This window comes from Orbicella faveolata, unplaced genomic scaffold (assembly GCF_042242905.1).
Source record: "Orbicella faveolata isolate gen_17 unplaced genomic scaffold, um_ofav_v1 contig_2, whole genome shotgun sequence".
NCBI lineage: Eukaryota > Metazoa > Cnidaria > Anthozoa > Scleractinia > Merulinidae > Orbicella > Orbicella faveolata.
In genome coordinates, this window is record NW_028301547.1 from 3,913,393 (window position 1) to 3,938,397 (window position 25,005).

Consider the following 25,005-nt stretch of genomic DNA (forward strand, 5'->3'; position numbering starts at 1 on the left):
TCACAGCTGAGGTCACGAAGCAGTTTCGTCGCGTTCCGTCACGATGGGTCACGACAAAAACATACCCTTGTGTTTTGGCTGATTTTGGCTGGTTTTGGCTCAATTTCAAGGACAATGATCCGAACTAGGAGGGGAACCTTGTGTATTTTGGAAACCTCTGTTACGTTCGTCGTTGTGTGAAGCAATAGCTATGTTTTATGTCCCAAGTGGTACCCCAAGCACGGGTAGCAGTGACAGTGGAGATGGCGCCCCCCTCGCGAGCGCTTCCAGAAACCTTGCTAGCCTGTTGGACGAGCAGCGCAAGAGAGGGATCGGTGCTGCTTTACTTACAATCACAGGTGCGAGTTCTATATGAATACTCTTAAAGACTTGCTAAGGTTCTGGGGACCTAACATTCCTCTTCTCAAACTACGAGAACTGAAGCTTTTAGCTTCTGGTTGAAGCGTTTCTTCAGCACAGTGTTTATGGCGATGGGCGTTAAATAGTCATGGTTATCTTTATGGTGATGGTTAGAATTATCAAGTTGCGTCACCTAAATGACGTTCTGTTTTCTTTCAAAAGAAGACACTTTTTCACCCACTGTTTGGAAAATAATGACGTTTTGTTTCCACAATGACACTTTAGAGTCAGAATTCTATTGAATGTTTAGCCATCTGACAACAATACGCTTTTAATTTATGTTTTTATACTTGCATAATAGAACATACTTCTCGAAGGACATATACGGTGCTGTGTTGACACATCCGCATTTTTGTGTGTTGTTGTAACCATTTTTAGCCCTATATTCAAACTTACATGGCACATCCATCATGTGTGTAATTGTTACTTACAATTATTAAGCTTATTTTGAAATAAGTGGCCATTGGTATGAGGAATTTTTTTTTAACTTGATGGGTTATTATTTAAATTCTTGGTTGAATTTTACAACACCTGGCAACTCTGAAAACATAACTTCAATTTGTGACACCATTAATATTGTCTACAGTCCAACAGTCAATGTCAATAAAAAACACAAGTGTATCATGGCATTTTCAAATTATCCATCCCAGGGAAGGTTTGCACCCCATTTTCTCATGGTTAGCTCTTAAGAATGATAATGGTAATGAGAATGAAATTGAAAGTTGGTAACTCAATAATCCCACAATTACAGAGAATGAAACCACATAGCTATTTAAAAGAAAAAAAAAAACAGCACAAATTCCTCTCCACTGGACTGAGGAATGCAGTGGCAGGCAGTCTCAAACTTGTCCTTATTTATCCAATTGGGGACCATGGGCCATGGTAGCAGAAAACTCATTCTTATTCATGCACTACAAGACTGTGGACCATTTTGTAGACTCAGAGTTACCAGTATTGGATCAATTTTGTTCCCAATTCTTCCTTTAATAATTTTGGCCATTCAGGACCTATTTTCTGAACAAATTGATTTTTTCCTGTATTTTTATTTTGTTCCTTGCATTAATGAATGCTAACAGTTGTTTTATTTTAAGATACATGTAACTCTGGATATAAAAATAGGCCACGTTTGATACATCAATATTCTAAGATGGCTCTGAGGCTTTCAGGACAAACCTCTATATTTGGTGTTGTTTTCTTTGTATCCAAGTTTCTTTTGGGAATTGAGAGACAAAAGAAACTTTAAAAAATTACAATTTTGACCCCAATGCCTCTGCGCCATGTATGAATATTGATATATCAAATGTGGCCTATTGATACTGTAGAGGTTGCCAAATTACAGAATGGTAAAAGTGTTTCATGTGATATACATGTATGATTTAGCCTTTGAAGCACAAAGTGAAGTCTATTACAAGCAGGATTTATGAAAGTAGGATAACATCACCTGTGATGAGGCCCTGTTAGGGGGGTACCCATGTCCCCTGTCTGAAATTCGCCGTCAGCCATGTTGGCATTTTGCAAGATTCTTATGTCGCCTGTCGGAATTTCATCTCTGAGGAGTTGTGTCAGGAAATTTGACCTTGTTCAATTAAAACGAAGCTACACCTATAACACATTGTAATACCTTTGTTTATTAAAAAAAAAAAAACCCGACACAGTGCTCTCAAGTCTCACACACTGAGCACGAGGCTCACGCAAAGGAATTCAATCTTGCGCTCTCACGCTGAAACTATTTCTCATGCATTGAAGGTTCCTTGCTGTTTTAGTCAAGTACATATATAACTAAGTATCTCTTTGGATATAATTTATTCCTTGTATGTTTTGCACTTGCTTTGAACACTTTTCAGCAGTAGAATTCTTATGCAGAGCGAGGATTTCTCTGGTCAGTGGGTTTAATGATTACTTGATGGTTACTTTTAAAGCATTACATTTCGACTCAGAATGAAGGAAAAGACTTCTTAGCTACTTCAATTTTTCAAAATTTTGTAAGGGGCTGGGGGCATGCTGGGGGGCATATTGGGGGCATGCTTTCTAAGGGCTTGGGCATACTTTTGAGGGCTGAAGTTGCTAACCTCCTAGGGGATGTGGGGGTATGGTCCCCCGGGAAATTTTGAAATTTAGACGCTTGGAATTACTATTTTCAGCCATTTTCCAGTCAGTATTTGGACTTAAAGTACAATCGAACCTATGACTATTTTTACCATGTTTATGTTTAACAACCGTTCTTTAACTCAAAATCTCAACGGCCTCAATCAGATAATCTCTCCTATCTATAATCTTCCTTTGAATTTGGTATAACCCTTATCTGCTGCTGAAGACGAGAAGACCTTGGCAGCTTTCCCCTGTCTCTCTTTTCCTTCCGTAATGCCATTTGTTGATATTACAGCTTCATATTCTTTTACTGGTTACCCACTAATAAAAGTATGAAGCAGACGGTTGAATATCTCTTTCCTTTTTCCCTAAGTGTGTTTTTAGTCATTTCAGGGCACTGCTCACTCAGCTGAGAGTGAGAAAAAATACTTGGCAATGATGGACTCGATTTATTTGATGTGGACGTTTCAGCATATATAAGAAAGCCTGGGTTTCACGACCCGTCGACATTGCTTGTGAGAGAGGAAAACACATTTAAAACTCTGGAAATACATCATCACTTCGACTCAGATGTTTAAAGCAATCACTGCATTCTCAGTTCTGAAATTCGTTGTCGTTCTTTCTTGCCATTGGTGTCGCTTTCTCAATTTTGCTGGAGTAGTCTGCCGTTTGTCGCCAATTCATAGCTCTCATGTCGCCATTTCAAGGCCATGTCGCATGTCAGAATTTACCCCTAACAGGGTCTCTGTGATGGACAAGTGTCCCATCCAGAGAAGGTACTATTAGCTGCAATTTTCCAAGCCATATCCTGACACTGCAGAATTTAACTGTTACCAGCACCAATCAATGATCAGATTCCTCGTAACCCTAAGCCTGCAAATACAGCCATGTAACACTCATTGCTCTTGGATAGTTAACACATATTCTGAGGTTACTGATAAGACTTTGTTTTTTGGAAAGAGAGAAGAAAAGGGAGAAGCGTCTCAAAATAGGGAGGTGTGGGGGGGGGGGGAGAGGGGGGTATTATTTCAGGTTATAATTCACCTTACCTATAGAAAAGCAACTTTGTTAGAGAGTACTGGTACTTGCTAACAAGTATGGCTTGTGCTGCAGTTGTTGAAGGGCGAAACCTCCCTGTCATGGATCCAACAGGCAAGTCTGATCCATACTGTGTAGTGATTGTCGGAAATCAAGAACAGCGCACTGTTGTACAGTATAGCACTGTCTGCCCAACTTGGCATGAGACACTGCAGTTTGAAGTCAGTGGTGTGCCCCAACTGATGCAGAATGAACCTGGTAAATTATGACAATCTTTCTTTATAGCTGTGCTTATTATTTGGTTACAATGTCGGTGAATGCACACTGTGGTAGTTAGTCCTCTAGCTTAAAAGCACAATGCTTGGAACCCAGCCAGTCTTGCTCCTGGTCTTCCCAGGGGATCCGTAATCCAACATACAGTATCAGCCAAGAGTGAGTTGGTAGTCATTGAAAATGACTGGACCTGCTAGGCAGTCCCCAAGCATCTTGAAACTGCTACTTGGAAACTGGAAACTCAAACCTTGAAACTCATTACAATTCTCAATTCTTGATAACATGCAGTATCAAAGAATAATAAATTTATTTTCAAGTTAAGGCTGTCAACTTACATTTGACTGGTACTGTATCAACTAATGGTCACCACCAGGCCTGTAATCCTTACTTGATTGTACCCAGTGTATTTACTATGTGTTCTAGACATGTTGTTTAAAATTAATATATGATTTATGTTATTTGCCAGCCAGGAGGTCTGTATTGGGAAAAACTATAACCGAGGTCTCGAGTACAGCTCTAGGCCACAGGCCAAGGGCTGTACTCAAGACTGAGCTACACAGTTTCTCCCAATACAGACTGACCAAGGCCAGCAAATAACATGTTTGATTTTGAATTTAATTAAAGCTGTTCAGTTCGAATCTGGTGTACGAGTGTGTTTGACAAAAAGTGATTATTGCACTGTTTCCCTCACTCTGTCTTGAATGTTTACTTTTTATGTTGTTTACGGTGTGACAAAAGGCTTGTCTTGAAACTTAGATGCCAAAGTTGGAAATTTCAGAGCGGTGTATACTTGGGGTCTGGATGCGAATATCCAGACCGCTGGAGTGCACGATTAGCCAATCAGATTCAATTATTTAGGATTCCAGACTGCTAAGAAGCTGAAGAAAAAATAAATGTAGATATTATTTGTGTTATTTTTTTAGTTGAGAATGCAATCAGCTGCTGCCTTCAGCACTATATACAGATTGATGTGTGGGATTATGACACACTGAATCGTGACGACTTCATGGGACGAGTTCAAATCCCACTCTCTCTCCTGTCAGAAGAAACCACTGCTCGTTGGTATCCCCTGGGAAGAGGATCAGCTAAAGACAATGTACATGGTGAAATATTTTTGGAATTAACCCTAACGGCCTCACAGGTACAAATTAAAGTTAGTGTCTGTAGTACTAGTGGACAGCTGTTCCATCCTACCTGTAACTCATCTGTATTGCACAAGCCAGTCTCAAGTATAGTGTAGAATGGAACAGCTGCCTACAGCTAGACTTGTGGGCACATGACTGTATTTTCTTGTCTGAAGTAAATACCTTTAGCTAAGTACATGTATGGAGCTTTTCCACTCATGTGGCAAGCAGCCATGCATATTTATTGCTCAGAACAAAAGATAGTGTTTACAGAAGAAAATAATTCAACTCCCAAAGTATTGGTTTGGGACACCAACATGGCCACCTTTTTATTGTTTGGAGACACCAATATGGCTATGGTTATGTCATGTGAAAACACTCTATAGTAGTCTGGCGTCACCATGCATTTTAGATCAAATTTGTTCCTTGCTTTTGTAAGTCCTTTCTTTAAATATTGTTTCTCTACACCAGTGTCTGTTAGTCAAAGATAGACAATGCTTGGTTAAGAAGCAGGAATAGGATGTTTTCTTATATGTTTGTTGCAATCATTGTTTCCTTTTTAGCCTGTACCAAAATGGTGTGTAGACTATGAGCTGTATTCTCTTTGCAAGAAGAAACCTGGATTTGAGATCCCAGTTGCATTTGGAGATTCTGTGGTTGATTTGCCAGGTAGGGCAGCTTACCATCAATAATACATGTACAGTGTACCTGTTCTAGAAGTAGCATTAGGGTCCACAAATTTTAAGACAGTCACTATAATCTGTATTATTGTCTTTTGGTGACATTTTCCAAAATAACAGTACTTAAGTTCAAATGAGGCTTGAAACTACTGTAAAATTTAGAGTCAAAATCCAAGCTTTTGCCAATCGATGGCATCATCAGGGTGTATTGTTACTGTATGACAGTCACTACATGTTTGCATTTCTTTTAGGCGAGGCCGAAAGAGTAGAGATGGTGATTGATGATGTGGTAGTTGAAGTCAGTAAACACAGAGGTATTGGGAGAATGTACCTCACAAATTTTAGGTAAACAGCAACTTGAACTTTCTGTTATTTTCAGTAAAAAACTTAGATAAAGTTTAAAACATGTGTAATAATACAATGGGGAGCTTGAGAAACCATGACAGCGACGCCAAGGACAACGTCAATTAAAAAATAAGTTAATATTTTACCTACAAATCTCGCGGTACCCTAAAGTAATTTACTTTGTTTGTCACTGTCAAAGTTATCTTGCAACTGAATCTAGGACATGGCGATGAATTTGATATTAAAGATTAAAAAATTAGCAGTCGTCATTCACGTTCTCCAGACAGTGCAGAACTTGGTCATTTAATGTTGTTGTTTTGCAGAGGACGGCAAAGAAATGTACCAAGAACTATAACGCACATGCACGGCCATTGTTATCCTCATTAAACCTTTTGTTTAGTGACGTTGCTGTTGGTTCTTAAGCTCCCCAATAAGACGCTCTCATGCTAGATAATTTTGCTATCTTCTCTATTACCTTGTGATAACAAAAAAGTATTCTTGGTTTTCATGTGACGTAGTCATATTCCAAAATTAGAAATTATCCTTCCTTCTGAGGTTTTAGTTTCATCAGATAAAAGGCCCTGTAGGAACGTGATGTTTGGCAATGTTTTAGCTCGACAGAGTTCTTCTTTTTGTAACAGAGCACTCCAAGCTGTTGCGTTGCGTGACATGAAAATGGCGGCCAGAAAAGACTGTCGCGTAGGTCAAAAGACGAGTTATCACTTTAGTTTTTGTTAAATAAACGGTGCTTGCACTAGAAGAAGCATTTATTTCAATGTGTCGGAGCACTAGAGTAAAAATGTTCGTTTCAATAGCAAAACTCAAGGACGGATGTTTTTGTTATTTTACGGTCGCCATGTTTGTGCCCCTCCGAAGGGCACAAACATGGCGTCTCCATACAAAGCTCTATAAATTTGGATGACACGCTTCTGCGGATAACGGGCGAATGAACAACAGCAAAAACCTGATTCTTGGCGAGGTTGTTTATATAGCAATCATCTATCATATCCTAGATTCTTGAATTTGTTTATTGAATGGTTACGATTTTTAGTTTTGATCACATGACTGGTGAAAACCAAGAATTATTTACAAATCTGATTGTTTGTCTTTAGACTTGTCATTCTCTGTCACCTATCAGGTCTTACAGCAGCAGGCTATGCATATGTGAGTACCAAGCATTGAATTTACAGTATTGCGAGTCAACGTTTTTAATGAGAAAAATCATTTCATAATAAATGCAAGAGACTCAAGAGAGTGCAATAGCCTTGTTAAGGGAAACTCAAAGTTTGGATAAATCCAAGACAAATAGCAACTGAGAAGGGCACTGCATAGGTGTTGGTGAACAAGTCCTCTCTATTTAATATTTTACAAACTGTATTTAACCATGAGAAATACCCATTTATTTGGGAAGTACTTCATATGAGAAAGTTGCTTTGTAGAGTATTGATTCTAGAATTATAGTGAAAAGATTTTGTCAAAATTTCTGTTTCCAAAAGTCTCTAGGTCACCCTCAAAACAAGGTTCTAACATCAATTATTGTCTAATGATGACAATACAAGGCTACTTATATGTAAATCCTCCCTATCAAATTGAACATCAGTTGCTGGTAATAAACAACACTTAACGTTAATGTTATGTATGAGTTTTTACATTCATTTCTACTACAGGATATGTCCATGTCAGTTGCACTCAACAATATTCAGTCAGTTGACAGAGGAGAAGATGAAAAGGTAAGGTCCTACATTAAGAGATCTTTAAAAAAAAAGAAACAGGAAAAAATTTATTATGGCAGGGTCAAACTACCTCTCATTTTGGAGTTGTTTTCCCTTAGGGGTGAAAGTGAATTTGCACTATGCCCACAGAACTAGATTCTGGTACCGTTTAGGGGTTCTTTGATTTCCCCTGTCACATTTGTGCAAGAGAATTCCCCTGGCCACACCCCTGGGGCACGAACTGGCTGAACAAAGCTGTCCAAGTTTAGACTGGCATCCTTACACAAATATCCTGATGCAGAAACAACAAACTAATTTTTTTTTTTTGAAAACCACATTATAAGTGCATCTCATCATACATCATATTTTCAAATTGTATGTCGTTCATTTTCTTGTAAACTCTAGGTTGTCTCCAGGACTGCAAGAGGCAATGCTGGCTTCTCTGATGTGAAGACTCTGACGGTGCGTTGTTGGGACTTCCGCACAATCCGCTTGATCTTCATGAACAAGCCTCAATATTTGCACAGCTTCTATATGCCGCCTGATCCTGGGAGCATGCAGTCCAGTCCAGATTCCATTCTTGCTTCTCTGCAACCTGGCAGTCAGGATGGTACAAAGGAACCAAGTCTGCAGTCAATAGGTTCTGAGGGGGAGGGGGGTGAAGGTGAGTTTGTCAGAACTTTATCTGTGTAACGATAGTAGTTACTCGGCATAACAAAATGTTATTGTCTATTTGTGCCTTTTACAGGAAGACAGCCTCTAAGCCAACCCCAGGTAACAGACCCTCCCTCTGCAAATGACTCCACAGATAACATCACACGTCAGAGCAGCTGCAGTAGTTTCCAGATTTTATCACGCAGCAGCAGCAGTAGCAGCGTTGCAGGTGTGAGCTCACACGGGTCAGATGGCCCCCAGCTTGTTCCCCAGGGTACTTCAGGAGTCCTTGGGGCAGGATTACTGGCTGCTTCATTTGGTGGAGGAGTGCCAATAAACAATGCCGTTGAGAGACTAAAGACTGAGCTGATACCAGCATCCATGTTAGTATTAGAATCAGTTATGTTTTTTTTGCTTACCATAATAGGGTCAGTCAGTGTGGGAGGGGGGGGGGGGCATGTTGGATTTTGGTAGGCTTTTGTATTCAAACTACAGTTGGTTAAGGGGAAAACAATACTTCACTTAAAGTCAGTGTAAAATTATAATTTATTGTTAATTAATCTTGTTATCAGTGACTGTTTGGTTAATTATGGGCTCTCATCTTTGGTGTAAGAAATTTCACTTTAATGCAACCAACTTCAATTTGTGTATTTTAAACTTAGAAAATGTCCTTTTGTTAAAAATTTGTTATGTTCTTCTTTCAGATTTTTGAATTTATACATCGGTGTATTTTATCAGAGATTGGAATTCCTGGCCATGAATGCTGTTGATAATCCTCCATCTGTACACTTTGTAAGGTAAGTGATCGTTTGCTTCTCATAATTTCACACATGTCCAATAATTTTGCCCTTGGCTTCTTATGCTTTGGGCTGCATGCATGCCAGATGTGGGCTTCTGTTACGTTAGGATCATTTGATGTCGTTAACTTGAGATTGTTTCGTTTTGCTCAGAGCATTGCCAAGAGACACTGAACTAAGTGGATGGAGTGTGTATGATTTTCATGAAGAGTTTGCCAGGCAACAGGTGATTTGGTGCAAAACAAAGTCATATTATAACAGAGTTTAATATAAATCTGCTAATGATCTATCACAAATGCTGTTCGTTTTGCCTTAACTACACAACCAAACGCACTCAAAGGTTGAGGCATTGTTCAGCCAAGCCCAAGATATGTTTTATTTGAGTCAATAAGCTTACAAAAAAGTGGATTATAAGAGATACATCAAACAGCATCCTACATGCGCCAAAGCCGGAGACGTAAACCCCAAAAACTTCTTATTAGGAAAAATAGGGACCGTGTACCCCCGACCAAATGTAGCGGCACCACCTTTGGGTTTTTAAGGTTGATATATAAACAACAGAACGAAAGATAAATCAGATAATGTTATTTACACAATAAATATAAAACTTATGCGAAAGTGCTATTGGCAAGGCTGACCGTAGAATGTCACAAGCTTCTCAACTGTCTCTTTTTACAAATGTACTAACCTGTGTTAGCCTTCGCGTACTACGCTCGCACCCAGTTTCCTGTTCCATGTGGGCAAAAGATTAATTTATGTCAATACCGATTATCACAAATGACATTATCACGACTGCCGTTCTCTAATCAGCTATGCTACTCACTATTTATTCTGTTTGAGATAGTGAGTGTGTGGTTCTTAACAAAATAGTGGCCGCTTCTTCGTGTTTTCGAACTCTCTGTGAAGAGGATTTAGATAACGCTTAAATGAATAGTAGATTTATAGTTACTGTAACAAAATTACTGGATTTCTCTCGATTTCTATGTGTGATAGATAGTTGACTCGGGCTGCACCCTTATCACCTATCGCTCATTAGAAATCTCGAGTTCATAGTCTAATTGTTTAATTAACTGTCACGGAAGACTATTTACGTTTTCTTTGGTCACAGTCCTTTCCAAGAGAATCGACTATTCCGGCCTGTAACATTTTTAACCGAGGGACACACAGTGGCCACCTGGTTTGTTGTTTGTGTTTTGTACGTGTATGTCGTTCATGGGCAAGAAGACACTTTGCTCTCACAGTGTCCCTCTCAAGCAGGTGTATTAATGATGGTAATAGGACTGAGTGGAGTCCAGTTCGGTCTGTAATCATACGAGTGATCAACAAAATCGGACGACCGCGAAGCGGAATTCCGATTGGTTAATTTTCTGTCGCGTACGTAAATAGAGAGGCTGTGAACAATCTTTTTATATCATAGAGCTCCATAATCCCTGTTTTTGTTCCAGGTTTCTGACAAGTGGCGTGTGAGTATGATCAACCAGGCATTCCTTCTTTGTAGTTCCTACCCTCCACTGTTTTATGTTCCTGCTGAAATACAGGTAACAGTTCATTAGAGATATTTAAAAACTGAAAACAAAATGATCCTAGAGCCAAAATCCTTGCTATAAAGTAGTCAAACTTCAAAGGGAAAAGTGCATCGAAGTTCTGGAAAAATGGCATCTGCAATTAATGTAACCTTGATGGACCGTTAGTTTTACACGTCATTAGCAGTTTTTAGGATTTTTTTTAATCCCTTGAGAGGGTATTCAGTGTATCCATTGCCAAGCTAATAACTTTCTTACAACGGAAAATGAAAACTTCGTTATGAGTGGCTCAGTACTATTCCATGTATCTCATCAAACATTAATCAGAGCAGTGTTTGAAAATCGCAACAAATTTACAAGTGTCCAAAAAGTGGTTTTCGTGTCTGCAGTTGACTGAATTTCCTCTGATAAGCTGGAACATGTAAGAAGTTGAGAACTAGCGTTTGACTAGAGTTGCTATCGGTCAGTGCTCTCTTGTTTAAGGTAGTATCATTTCGTTTAAGGCCACATCCTGTGTTTACTAACTGTCTTGTATAATGTCTACAGGACTCTACTTTAAAAGAGTGTGCTGCATTTAGAAGCAAGGTTAGTTGGTATTTTTGTTGATCAGGTGGTACATAGACGGATTCGTCTAACGTGTCTACATCCTTATTGCCACCGAATTCAGACCATGTGATGTTACAATTGTTCTGTTTGTACATACTCCCATGCAATCAGCTACGTGTGGCAAATTTCACATTTGTAACCTCCCATGAATCATCAGGTGGTCTTAACTGGGTGATAAAAAGGATACAAGCACGTTTAATAGCCGAATCCATCTATTCTTTGATCGACTCCCTTTAAGTCCCTTACTAATGTCGATTCACCGCTTTCAGTGTTGCTTTCCTGTTTTCCAATGTTGTCTCCCTGTTTGTAAGTGGTGGCCCATTGCTTGCCAATGTTGGACCAGTGTTGTCCCACTGCTTTCTAATATTGCTTCTCTGTAACACTACGGATTTTCTTTACTGAAATCCTCCGCGCGAAGGACTGAATCAAAATTATGCAAATTAGGGAAAGATCGCTCGGCATACGCTAGGAAAAAAAAAAGGAGACAGTTTTGCAGATTACTTTCCTGTTTACCAGTGATCTGTCAATGCTTATCAGTAAGGCCCCACTTGTTCGAAGGCTGGATAAAAATCGCTATCCAGTGGATAAGTGTTAAAAAAACAAACCGCGCTATCCGCTGGATAGTGATTTATCCGGTGGATAGCGTTATCCACCTTTTGAAAAACGCGGGCCTGGTGAATTATTGTTTGTCAATAATATGGCGCAAGGCTTGCTTAATATGGTATTTATGGTGTTACAGGGTCGTCTTCCAGTCTTGTGCTGGTACAATGTCAAGAAAGAAAATTTCATCATGCGTTGTGCACAGCCAAAGACTGGTCCTGCTTTCAAGGTGAGTAGTACGTGTTTATTTGTGGTGTTCTTTTACAGGATTTTTCACCGACAGATTTTAAAAGCTGCATGAAAGAAATTTTCTTCATGTCTTATTGTCCATAAAATTGATGGATCAGTCCATACGTGAACTTCTGAGCAGAAAACATCAGTACACACACCAAAAAAGAAGCAAAAATTACATTTGCCTTTAGTTATTAGCTACTGCGATGATTGGTAACGCAGCAACAACGTTTCTTTCCTTAGAAAATGCACGCCGGGCTGCTGTTTGTTTAAGTTTTGACTGTTTTGCTTTATTCGTCATTTTTTATCCCTCTTCGGTGCACTAGAAATGTCAGTAAAACACTAACAGTCGGTCTGTGAACGTCCTCTTGTCTCTGCGTCCTCTTCATTAGTATGTTTTTCTGTTTACAGTGGACATCATCAATGTTTAAACAACATGTAGGTTGCACTGTTAGCAATGTCCTCATTAAACTATTGTAAGTAGCTCAGACAAGCAGGATATTAACCCTTTGAATACCAAACTTTCGCCAAAAAATACCGTTTTTAACCGTTTAGTCAGGTTTTTTAGCTGCCAGGACGCTAAATAAGCCTAAGTTTTGCTAAAAAAGCTTTTTTTACTAAAAGGTGAGATTTTTCGAGGAATAGGCGCAAAATTGAGCAAAACTTCAATTCCGGGCATGCGCATAAGCCAATTTTTTTTTTTTTTTTTTGCCATTAACCGTTCTCAATTTCGTTTGTTGGCCCTTTCCTTTCTGTTTTTCTCGGCCCTTTTACACTGGCTACCTTTTGCATTGTATGTTCTTTCTGGCTGCAGTGAAAAGTTGGATGTTAATTACGGGCGAAGCCTAGAAATGGACCTTGATCAATCATAGGCGTTGTGGACCATTTTACCACCGTTTTTGCACCAAAACTGATAACGTTGTTTTTCGATTTGCGACTTCGGAATGTCGTCGATATCTAGACCTGACCATTGTGCAGAAAGGGCTAGCCTAGCAGTACGATCTGCTTATCAAGAAAATCTTATGACATTTAAGTTGATGACGTCACAAGTGGTACAAAGAGTACGACCATTAATTACGCATATATGCGTAGTTGGTATTCAAAGGGTTAAGTAAACTGCCTACATACAAGTACATTCAAAAACTCATAACATTAAGAACTATTCTCTGTATACTCGACCGAAGTGTTGGATTGTTTTCTGTGCCAGTGTAAATGTGTATTTGCTTTGTTTTTCAGTCTGTGTGGTTTGTTCATTTTCAGAACTCTGTCGACGACGAATTTGTCATTAGCACTGCTAGGAAGTGTAATAAATGTACAGACAAGCTTGTTATTTTTGATGCAAGATCCATGTTTGCAGCGGGAGGAAATATGCTTAAGGTGCGTTACACCCTGTGTTCTAGTTTGAGACTTTTTTTTCTAACTTCGTCTTCTTTGGTCCCTTCTCAGAAATGTTTCTCTCGAAGCGTTTCAAAGTGGTTTTCAGGAAGTCTCTTTCTTGCAAACTCTACAAAATGCCTCCTGTTGTTTAGTTTCCAAACTTCTAAGCCGATTACAGATCCGACGGTCGTCTAGGCTTGATTTCCGCTCAATTTCCGCCGTTCTCTCGGGTCCGGTCGCATTTCTCCCCGAAAAGACACGGCTGTGAGTTCGGGGGAACAGCGTGGGCTCCTTTCCCGAACAGCGGCTAGTAATCGAGTCTAACGGTCGTGCAGTTGATCGGCATATGTTTAAATTTGAAGCAGGGGATTGTAAAGTTTCTTGGGGGAATTGTTGTTGTTTTGAGGGGTGTTTTCAATTAGAAAGGGAGGGAAAAGATTGTGTGCATTTCACCGTGTTGACCCTCGACTCCTACCAATTTTTTTTTTCTTTCAAATTTTGGAACACATCTCACAAGTTCATTGTCAACGGGTGCCAATGTAGATGTAGAAAAACATGAACAGTTTTACTCGTTATAAAAACTTGATTCAACGTTCTAGCTGATGTCGAATTGGATGATCTCTTTCGTTTGTGGTCTTGTCGTTACAGGGCAAGGGAACAGAGGACACTATAAACCGTTACCAAGGTTGCCAGCTGTTGTTTCTCGATATTCCAAATATTCACGCTGTACGGGACAGCTTGTACAGACTGCAGGGCGTCTGTGAATCTTCAGCGCAGAAGAAATGGCTGTCACATCTAGAGTCGACCCAGTGGCTTGCGTACATCACATCTATCCTAAAGGTACCGTAATATCTTCATCCACGCAGGATCTTAAATTTCAGTAGGTGTTAGGAGCAGTGGTCCAACGATCGATACATTTCTATCCCCGATTCAAGCCCTGGCCGGGGTCATTGTGTTGTGTTCTTGAGCAAGACACTTTACTCTCACCACTCTCACCACCCCTGAACGGTTACAGGGAAACTCGTATTAATTAGGGCAACCTGACAGAAAGCTGGACAAGCATCCCATCTAGGGGGAATTGCAATACTCCTAGCCGCTTCACGGGGGAGATATGCGCCAGTGCGTTATGTGTTATGCGTTATCCGTTGTTATGTTATATGTGTGTGTATTTGCACCATCGTCATTCTAATTATCACCTTCATTATACAGACGTCATCATGACGTTGTCAAGACATCTTCATTGTTTTTATTTTCGTGTTTGTTGGTTCCAGGGCGCTGTGACGATTGCTCGGTTTGTTGATAAAGGTGCCGCTGCCCTGGTGCACTGCAGTGACGGCTGGGATCGAACGTCACAGCTGACGTCACTAGCTCAGCTGCTGCTGGACCCGTTTTATAGAACGATAACAGGATTACAGGTAAATAACGCTAGGATCACATGCAAGTAACACTTATAGTGCATTTATATTCTGACGATAAACTGATATTAGGTGGAAAACATTATGATAACAGTTACTTTTACATAACATCTTCGCTGTTTAATTAAATTGTCACTCACAGCTATTTGCCACAGAACCAGGCGGACGAAAATCTTGATAATTTTTATTTTGTTGTAATCATTTCGTTAGGTTCTCATAGAAAAAGAGTGGATATCATTTGGTCATCGTTTCCGCGACAGACTGGGCCATCTGTCTTGTCCCAGTCAGCGGTCACCTGTGTTTTTACAGTTCTTGGACTGTGTGTGGCAGGTAAATTGATCAAACGTTCGGTTGTCATAACTGGCGCGACGTACTTTACTAATTGGACTGAAGCTATCTCCTTGATGGCCAATCAGGAGGATAAACAAACCGGACATTACTTGGTTTACCTAATTTTTCCCGCGCTTGGCACCAGTGTACGTTTGCCGCTCCAAGTTTTTTCCGCGCTTTGCACCGGGTGCATGTAGTTCCGTGCTTGGGACCAAATAAATGCTTTCTCAAGTTATTATAACAGCCCTTAAATTTTTCTCAGCTTGTCTCGTAGTCTGTTGACACTATGGCTCTTTGACAGTGTCATTCTGTATTCTCTCTTTTTTCTGTTCTAATTAATTCATTTTTTTCCACCTTCCAGATTGTACAACAGTTCCCCAGCGCTTTTGAATTTACTCCAGTATATTTAGTTAGAATAGCAGAACAAGTTAATTCGCAATGGTAAGTTGTTCTGTTTTTGTTTTTTAAATTAATTCTTTCCTTCCTCTCTTCTTCCTTCTCTCCCTCCTTCCCTTCCCCATTTGCTATCTACCTGTCTCCTCTCATTACGCAAATTGTGTGAACTTTCGCGCAGTTCTGAACTTTTTCCGTCACCGTGATGTCAATTTACGTCATATTATATTGTTGTTAGGCAACGTCTGACAAATACTGCAGGCTCGATCTGAATCTGTATATTTTATGTCTTTTGAACAAAGTGTCTCTCCGTTGCAGGTTTGGAAACTTTCTTTGTAATAACGTGAACGAGAGACAAAAGCATTCGGTTCCAACTCTGACCGTATCTCTGTGGGCTCACTTGAAAGCAGATGAAGAAAGCTTCAGGAATCCAACCTACAGAAAGTACACAGAGGTAGGCGGGCTGGCCTTAATGAATTTACGGACAAGACAGCTGGAGTTTGGGACAGACTTAATTGTGTATATGTAAAAGAAGTTAAAATCTGTTGTTTCCCATACCCTCTCCTTGGTACCCCTGTCCTTTTCCGGGAAAGGGGTTAGGGTACATTCTAGGTGATGCTAAGCTTTGTGTCAGAAGGTAGTCAAGTCAAGTCAAGTTTATTGTGTATATACACTAAGCTTTTGTGAGGACAATCTCACCCGCTAGTTTGCAGGTATAACACAGAAAGTAAAATAAAAGAACTAAATTGAGACAATACCTTCAACAAATAACTAAGATAATACCAGGGACGAGATATAACTTTTCATAAAAATGCGAGGGAAACGGTTCCTTTGTACTCTGTGCTGTAGGAGAAGCTGGCTCCATACTTGTTGTAGGTTATTTTAATCCTATAGCTCATCCCTTAAAACTTGTTTGTCTCTCCTGACTTTACAGACGTTATTTCCCGTGTCAAACCCAAGAAGGCTTCAGTTGTGGGTGGATTACTTCTTAAGATTCGACGAGACTGCTTGGTCAACTCAGGACCCCACCATTCAGGACGATGACGGCGATGCGGAGGTAAGTTGAGGGGGAAGAGAGAGGTGGGTGTCAATGAATTCTCACTGCCCCTCAGACTGATCCGTAAACACGTTTAATTGATTTTCCTACAAGATGTTTTCAATCGCACTAATTGTTGTTGTGGTGTTTGGTGTTTTCAGCCGGTGGTTACCAAGCCGCTGGATTCAGTTATTTGGGTCCCGGATGATAGAGCGCGGGAATGCGCGGACTGTAAACAGAGATTTACACAATTCAGAAGAAAGGTATTAAGGTCAACTTCTCAAATTCTAATTACTGGACTCCATATATTTCTTATAAGATTATAAAATTTTGAGAATTTGACTACAGTGCGACTTCTCGAACCGAGCCACTTGGAAAAGAGTTAATGGTCAATCAACGTTACTAAAGAACAAAGGATAGCGATCTTTTTCTCAAATAACCAATAACATTCAAAAATACGAACAATAGTTCTTAACAAAATTGAAAACCTCTCAGTGTTGCGAACCCCTCAGGAAACTTTGCGTTTTGTTGCTTGGTTAGTTCGATCCTAAATTTTGTACGCTTTTCAACGATTTTGTTTAGTTGTCGCAAAATTAGTTTTCAAGCTAAATCTTTCGAGCGAGATTTATAATTATGATAATTCGCCCTCAAGAACTGAATCTCTGAGAGTGTATATGACGCAGAGGAGTCGATAGTGTTTATGTTTTCGCGTCAAACACACCGTTACTTGTTCTTGCCCATTGCACTCAGTATAAGTCTTCACTGGTTAGTTTCTTCTAGGTGGCCTTATTCGACTAGTCACACTGTAATATGTCCAGTACATCCTTGCTGTTCCTGTTTTGAACCTTAACTATCGTTGGTTCTGCGTGTAGTGCAAACGTTCCTCAGTAACTTTTTCCTAGTTCAGTATTATGTGAGATGTTGTGTATCATTTTGTGACTTGGTCGTGTTGATGAGTGCAGGGGAGGGGAGGGTAAACAGTGGGAAACGCGAGGACTGCTACTTTGCGTGTGTTACTTTGCTATCAACATGTTTTGATTTTGAAAAGACACCTTGGGCGCGAGTCTGATAACTTAGGCCCAGTTCAGACGCCGAACTTTTCATGAGCCGAACATAATTCGAATTTGGACCGACCCAAATTATCAAAAGTACTCCTGTTGATTCAGACGTCGAACTTAATTCACCGAAGTTAATTTAGTTTGAACCAAAACACTGCGAAACATCAGCGATTTTCAGGCAAGGTGTATGCATTAGGTTCGGCACATGAAAAGTTCGACGTCTGAATTAAATCCGTTCGAAAGCCGAAATTCCCGGCTGAGCTAGGCGGAAAGAACGGCTGAGCCGTTCCAAATTCAAATAGCCGTTTTTAACTGATTCAGACGCCGAACTTTTCATGTACTTAATTCAACGTATTAGGTTCGGCTCATGAAAAGTTCGGCGTCTGAACTGGGCCTTAGTTGCGATGGCCTGATGATAATTCTGCTAACAGACTGGTTTTATTTTTTTTACTTTCCTGATGTGATTTCCGCTGGACAGCATCATTGCAGGTGAGGAAATGTTACTTCGTACAAATACTGTTATTGTTCTTACCAATGAGGAAATTTCTTTTCTTTTTTTTTTTTTTTTTGCCTTTTCGTCCAAATTTTTCCGTTGATTCTTCATCCTATGTATTCGCTTTGATCTAAATAGACTCTTGTCGAATAATAATTCTTGTATTTTCAGAGCGTGTGGTCAAGTGTTCTGCAGTGAATGTTCAAAACAGAGAATCCCTCTTCCTCAGTTTGGTTACATGAACCCTGAAAGAGTGTGCGAGAACTGCTTTCAACACAACAGCATCAGACAAGTCGACGAAGAGGTCAGTTACTGCTAACAAATGTGGCTATCTTGACGGCTACAACGCAGTCGTTTGCTAGCTTGCTTGCTTGTTTGTTTGTTTGTTTGTTGTCTTTGTGTTTTTGTTTGTTTGTTTGTTATATATAGTCTTCAAGAATGCACCAGACATCAGTCCCGGGAAGGGGAGCACTCCCATGTCCCCCTAGGCTCGATTTCCGCCGCTCACTTAAGTTATGCCTACGATGCCGAACAGCGCGGCTGGTAATCGAGCCTGAATTAGTCTCCAATAGGAGAGAATAATTCTGGTCGTGGCTTGAGCTCCATTGGACCCTTCAACCAAGAACACAACAGACAAATAAGCGTTATAGTGACTTAATAATGATAAAAGCGTTGTCATCGAATGAGATCATCGCCGATTTAAACTCCCAACACACTGTGACGGTGTGAAATGTACCTTGGGTAAACATGGCTTGGGTAAACATGGCTTGGGTAAACATGGCTTTCTGTCCCCAACACCTTAATCCGTAATTTACACCCCTAACAGACATCGATCATTTACCTCACGTGGGACCTCCCTGCCACCCGGGGAGAGAGAAGTAGTAGAAAATATGGCCAGTTGGGTTGTTCGCCCTTAGCTACGTCACGGGTTGCACCTTTTGAAAAGTTTCCCCTAAATTTTTCAAGTTCGTCGTTTGCAATCCGTGTTAATCTTTTCCATCCTTAACCATCCTTGTTCCTTTATGGTTGATTATTATCTTTCTGGTGTTTTTCTATCTTAGTAAACTACCATTTTCAGGTTTCCCTCAATTCAAAGGTAATTTTGCACATGGCCAAGATACCGTGACTGAACTCCTTTAAGACAAGTAAAAATGCACGTCTTCATTGTTGTTTTCTTTAGGACGAAGATGAGTTTGAAGTGATCACGCTCCCGACTTTTTCAATGTAATGTTGAATTAAGGCGAAGACATTTTGCTCAAACAACGCTCCTGCAATAACCAAGATATTTCAAGGAAAATATTCAACGCTTGTGCTACTGGCTGGAGAAGGCGAACAATCTTGACAAAAGAAAAAGTTCGAACAAGAAATGTTATCATACAGCTTGGATTTGTCGGTGAAAGGTGTTCTTTAGTGGTTGCCAGTTATTTACCCGTGAAAAAGTTCCTCGTGGAACAATTTGCGTGGTAATGTAAGCAAAATTCTATGCTTTTACCAGAAAGGCTTGTGCAATTATTTTTAACAATGATAAATATACCGCGCGGTTTGATTAGTGTAAAGAAACATTGAATGGTTTTCTATTTTTGAGTTATTTTTTAAACGAAACAGAGTAAACCTTTGAACATTTTATCCGCGTTTCCTAAAGTAGAGATACGGTAACGAAAGTTTGGTAGAGCTGGAATCATCAGATAATGGAGTAATCACTCGTAGTATTTCGGTAGTTGTACGAGTCGCTCGCTATTTTGGCGTTAAAAATGACTTGTAGAAATGTGCAGCGATGCTAGCTATGCGCTAAAATGTTTTTCCTTAAAACAAACTTTAACTTCTAACCGTAACGCCACTTTGCTTAGTTCCTGGATCTTGATATTTCGTCTCGGTCAATCTTTCTCGGATCACGTGGTCCGGCCGTATGTCTCGGATACGTCACCGAAATCAATTGACCGTGAAGGCCTGGGAGAAGGCCGTACAGGAACTAGCCAAGTAGCCACTTATAGCTTGTCACGCACTCCTCAGGAAAGATTGCGTGACGAGCCTGAAGAGAGTCTGCGTAAGAGGAAAACTACAAGGACTGCAACTGACCTGTTAAACCGGTTTCCAAGGGTACAAATATCGTGAGAAATTTGTACTCTGGGGAGTGGAGTTGGTTTATGATCCTTGTTCCCCCAAACCTCCACGTGTGTTGCTGTAACTCTATAAACGCACGAAAATTACGTTTTATTTCTCAGATGTAAAGTATTTATAAAATGTACGATTATTAAAGTGTGTAGAATTGTAAAATTTATTGTAAATGTATGATAGGAATATGTTTATTAGGGTTTGAATTAATTAAATCATGTACAGCATAAAATGTGTATGCGTTATTTTTTTGTTTTCCTTGTAGATCAGTGTACTGTAACTGCTCGGTTGTTGTGTAGAGAGAAGACAAGGCAATGTTGCAAGAGCAATTTTTGCTTTATAGCTGGCTCGGCGAGTGGCCAAGATGAAGTACTTTCTGATACAAGAGCGGGCAAGAACAGATACATCTGATCCATCTTGCCCGCTCGGGTTACCTGATGCCCGTGCGCTAGACGCTGCTGGTCTTAACACGGGCCAAACAGTGCACAAAGGAACTTTATTCAAATGCACTAAGTCTTTTCAAGTATGTGAAAATTAAATAATCCCACTGGAAAAAAACACTGAACCTCCAAGGTCTAAGATTCTTCAGGTAGTTCGTTGTCTTCCTAAGCTAAATAACAAGTCCTTAATTGAAGTTCCTTCTAGTGTTTTTTCGCGTGTAATCACAACGGTAGCTTGCCCTTACGCTTAGTCAACAACCCATATCTTCTCTCAATCATTCAATTTTAGGTGCTTCATATGGTTTTAAAAACAGTTGCTATGGAACATCTCTCTAAAGAAGTTATTTAGACAAACCAGACAGACCAAACTGGGTTTTTTCTGTCGTTTTTCCTTAGACTGAAACCTCTTAAATTTAATTGAGTAGCAACTTTGCCACCTTTAAACCGGAAACACCAAAACCTTTTAGAATGGTGTATTAGATATTTATCTATATATTTTTTAAGTTGAGACAATAGGGGTTCTCTTTGGAATGGCGCCATAGATCATTCCGTGACACTTACTTGAAGTGGGCTCCGCCTACGGAACAAGAAAGCTCTCGATTTTGCTTCCCAGGTGAAGGAAGTCGTAAGCTGACGAAGCACGTACGAGTCATTAAAACACACAGGAACTTTATCTGTGTAACTAGAGTATTCCATTAGAAGTGCGAAGATGGAAATTGTTCACACATTTGGAAAGAGTTCGAAAATGGTAATTTGTGGCACAAATTACCATTTTCCAACACGTACAGGGTTGGAGGAGGTTCACATAATTGAATAAAGTGCCTGGACTTGTGCTACAGACCTTTAAATTGTGTCAACCTTTATTTCTTTTCTTTTATTTCCTCTTTTCTTTCCTATTTGACACTGGTGAAATAACGCTAATGTCGATGAATGCGTGACTCGTAGGGAAAAGAGCATGTCTGTTTCATCCTAATGCACGCACGCGGTCAGGACCTACCGGCTAAACGACACTCGGTAACGGCAATCTTTAAAAACTTAGTTATTCGATCAAATACGATCAGTCGCCGAAAATTTTCCTTGATATACTTCACATGAACTTAATTAATGTCAAGGACTGAGTACGCGACATAAAAAAGAATATCCCTTCAAAGTGTAGGGCTTTGGAACATCTCGTGAAATTTTCGGAAGCTGTCGAGACTGAGAAAAAAACTGGATTAAGATTTGGTTTTACAGACTTCTTTACAGACTTCCTTATCGTTTAACTCCAATTTTTTTGACACACGGTGGTTTTAAGAGTCACCTTTAGACGGTTTAACTTCGGCTATTTTATTGAAATTTATTATTTCCGAATTGGTTTCTGGAGCAAACCGCTAATATGTTCAAAACAGATAACAATAAAACACGTGCGGCGGCTGGAAAAAACGTGCGACACAGTGAACAGCTGTGAATTTCGGTGGCAATCTCCTGAAATTATCCGGTGAAATGTATGAGAAAGTGACAAACTGCTGATTAGTTGTTCTGGAAGCAAAGATCAAACGTCGCGTTAAAAGTTCAAACTTCAAAATGGCACGTTTACTTGTATCTTGAAGCCTATGACTAACAGTCTAAAAAACCATCTAGCTTTAAAGTAAATAAATCATATTTCGCAATTCTGAAAGCAAATTTTGGAACGTAATTTTTTACTCGAAGTTGTTTCCCCTGTCAATTTTTGTAGTAGAAACGTTCTCTGATTGGTCAGCTTGGTGTTAATACGGCAATTTCATGTGTACCTGATAATTTGACTCTCTCTAATCCTCCAATCATGTTTTAGCATAGCTTTTAAATTACCTCTAAAATGAAATTGGAGATTTAAAAAGTTTCCGTTGCAGTTTTAGCCCTTAAAAGCTTCGGATACGTTAGATTCATAGCAAACCACATCCGTTTTGATTTCACCATGCCCAAAACGTGATCTGAAAATTTCACGCCAGTTTTGGAGTAGTTTTGCCTTCTATCGACCATGGTTGTGCACAGAAATGGTTTAAGCGAAGACGCCGATATCTATGGAGGTATTACACCCTCAAACGAAGAGGAAAATTTTCTTCTTGTCTGTTTCTCTGTGATTGTTGTGTTCACCATTGTTGGAAGCCTTATGGTTTGCACGGTCAACATGAAGAACAAAGACATGCTCAGGAGTCCTTATAATGTGAACTTATTTCACCTCGCCATAACTGACTTGCTGGTTTCTACTGCGATCTTATTGACACCGGGATTTATCTTCCAAGAGATACCTTTCGCACCGGTGCTTGGCGGTGAGATATTTTGCCGTGTCATTTCGTCGCATTTTTTAACTTTCAGCACCGCGACTACCTCAGTCTATATTACCGTCGCACTCGCCACAGAACGCTGGTACGCGGTAGCGAGACCACTCGAGTACCGCGCAAAATTCCACAAAAAACGTCTCGTATGCGAGACTTTTACGATATGGGTGCTATCGCTTGGTGCAAACTCTTTGTTGCCCTTAGAAGTGAAATATAACCCGGAAAAAAACTCGGCTTTGGAAAGCTGCGAAGTAGTCAAGATCCCGTTTGTCGATCCTCCAATTCACAAACTCCTTGGAATCGTTCAGTTGGCGTTCAAGTTTGTCATTCCGTTCGCGATAAATTGTAATTTGTACCTCCGAGTTTTGGCCGAAACCCGAAAGTCACGTGTACTAAGCCGCAGAATTGGCTCGCACATGCGCCACAACATCAGTCGAATGGCAGCTGTCTCCACTCTGGTTTTAGCCTTTTGTTGGTTGCCAAATCAGGTTTTTTACGTGTGTTTCGCTTTCGACCTCGTGCAGCTTAATACGCCCGCTCACTTCACCACCATTGTCATAGCACTGATTAACCCGTGCTTAAACCCGTTTATTTTTGCTTTTCACTCCGTGCAGTACAGACGCGGATTTAGAAACTTGTTTTGTGGCGGATACGCAGACGAAAATGGAGATAAACTAAAACAGACCGAGAACAAGCGATTGCACAAGTTTCGCCACACGCAGCTAAGTCACTGTGGCCCTGAAAACCTCAGTCAAGCACCTTCGTCACCCGTTTAGTGATCTGTGATCTATGTAGAGCGTTGAATTTTAGAGGGAACGTTCCACTTTTGAAGCCGCTTGGTACCAGATCTAATACGATAGTATTAACTATATGAAGACGGCAGCATAGTTTTAAACATTGAAGAAAATCTGAAAACACTATCTATAAAGACTTTTAAAAACCTGGAGTTCGTTATTCCTGAATGGAAAGTTACAATTGCTCTCAGCAACAAAATGGATTTGAACTTTGCACGTATGAGTTTCTAACCCGGGAGGGGCAGAGGCACTTCCCAAACCTTTTTTTAGGTTGTTTCCCAGGCTGTAACAAACGATCTCCATCACGCGTTCAGCATCTACGGACATAGCGGAAAAAACAGAGCTCAAAAAAGCGTGTGCACTGGGAACAGGTGCAAATTTAGTTGCCAACATCCTTTAAGTAGTGCACTAATAATTGATGGCAAGTGTGATTATTAAGGTTTGTTTGCTCCAGTAGCAAAGATGAATATTATATCAATGCAAACCCCATGAAAATGTCACGTTTACCTGTACAAGTGCGGTATAAATGTAAAAGTCCACACAAATCCCCCAAAAAATTGCGCCCTAAATTAAGATATTCCCCGTATTAAGATATGAAAAGTACTTAACTTTAAAAAAGCATTGTATGACAAAGCCATATTTATGGCTGAACAACAAAGATTGATTGATTGATGTCATGTTTAAGTCCATTTAAGCAGCTTTTAATTAATTTGAAGAATTGTCAATATTTATGATCACTTCTTACATACAGTATCTTAAAAAAGAATATTAAATGAGATCTGTAGGTTATTACTTTGACCGAGCAGTAAAGATTCATTGATGTCATGGTTTAGTCTTCTCTTTTAATTCTTTTGAGGAAAACGTTTGACAAATGAAAACGTACTTTTGAAGTAGTCATTTCTCCATCAATTTTCTTATGAGAAAACCCTTCATAACTAGTGTGCATTTTACATGATCTTGGGCCAGCTTATTCCTTAAGAAAGTCGTACTAGCAAATTAACTTTCATTTTTTTTAAAAATCTGGCCGAGCTCGTGTGGAACTCCGTGAATCCAGTCACTAAATACATCGGATCACTAAAACACGATGAACATGTACTTATATCGAGAAATGTCTGATCATCTCAGAAACCATTATGCCTAGAAAGCGGTATATAAGAATCGCCTTAGACTGATGCAAGACAGCTTTGTTG

At 39.9% G+C, this 25,005-nt stretch overlaps 2 protein-coding genes across 2 annotated transcripts; both read left to right on the forward strand.

The window, feature by feature from the left end:
- The first annotated feature begins 14 nt into the window (after positions 1-14).
- Positions 15-20,516, forward strand: LOC110061862 (uncharacterized). The gene is made up of 25 exons (XM_020768723.2): positions 15-338; positions 3,601-3,783; positions 4,722-4,939; positions 5,486-5,591; positions 5,854-5,947; positions 7,060-7,111; positions 7,615-7,677; positions 8,065-8,323; positions 8,408-8,696; positions 9,018-9,110; positions 9,264-9,336; positions 10,556-10,648; positions 11,180-11,218; positions 11,979-12,068; positions 13,331-13,447; positions 14,096-14,287; positions 14,719-14,862; positions 15,073-15,192; positions 15,554-15,633; positions 15,904-16,039; positions 16,520-16,642; positions 16,783-16,884; positions 18,158-18,168; positions 18,344-18,476; positions 19,353-20,516. Exons 1-25 carry the CDS (start codon positions 191-193, stop codon positions 19,398-19,400), a joined length of 3,006 nt encoding a protein of 1,001 aa, XP_020624382.2. The 5' UTR covers positions 15-190; the 3' UTR covers positions 19,401-20,516.
- Positions 20,517-22,436: 1,920 nt separating this feature from the next.
- Positions 22,437-24,638, forward strand: LOC110061865 (histamine H2 receptor-like). Its single transcript, XM_020768725.2, has one exon. The coding sequence runs from the start codon at positions 22,721-22,723 to the stop codon at positions 23,795-23,797; it is 1,077 nt and encodes a 358-aa protein (XP_020624384.1). The 5' UTR covers positions 22,437-22,720; the 3' UTR covers positions 23,798-24,638.
- The last annotated feature ends 367 nt before the right edge of the window (positions 24,639-25,005 follow it).

Bases quoted from the DNA above. Each gene is read 5' to 3' on its own strand.
- LOC110061862 (XM_020768723.2), top strand. From the start codon at position 191: ATGTTTTATGTCCCAAGTGGTACCCCAAGCACGGGTAGCAGTGACAGT. The intron at 9,111-9,263 runs GTAAGTGATCGT...CGTTTTGCTCAG, and splicing joins CCATCTGTACACTTTGTAAG to AGCATTGCCAAGAGACACTG. The intron at 18,477-19,352 runs GTCAGTTACTGC...TGTTTTCTTTAG, and splicing joins TCAGACAAGTCGACGAAGAG to GACGAAGATGAGTTTGAAGT.
- LOC110061865 (XM_020768725.2), top strand. From the start codon at position 22,721: ATGGTTGTGCACAGAAATGGTTTAAGCGAAGACGCCGATATCTATGGA.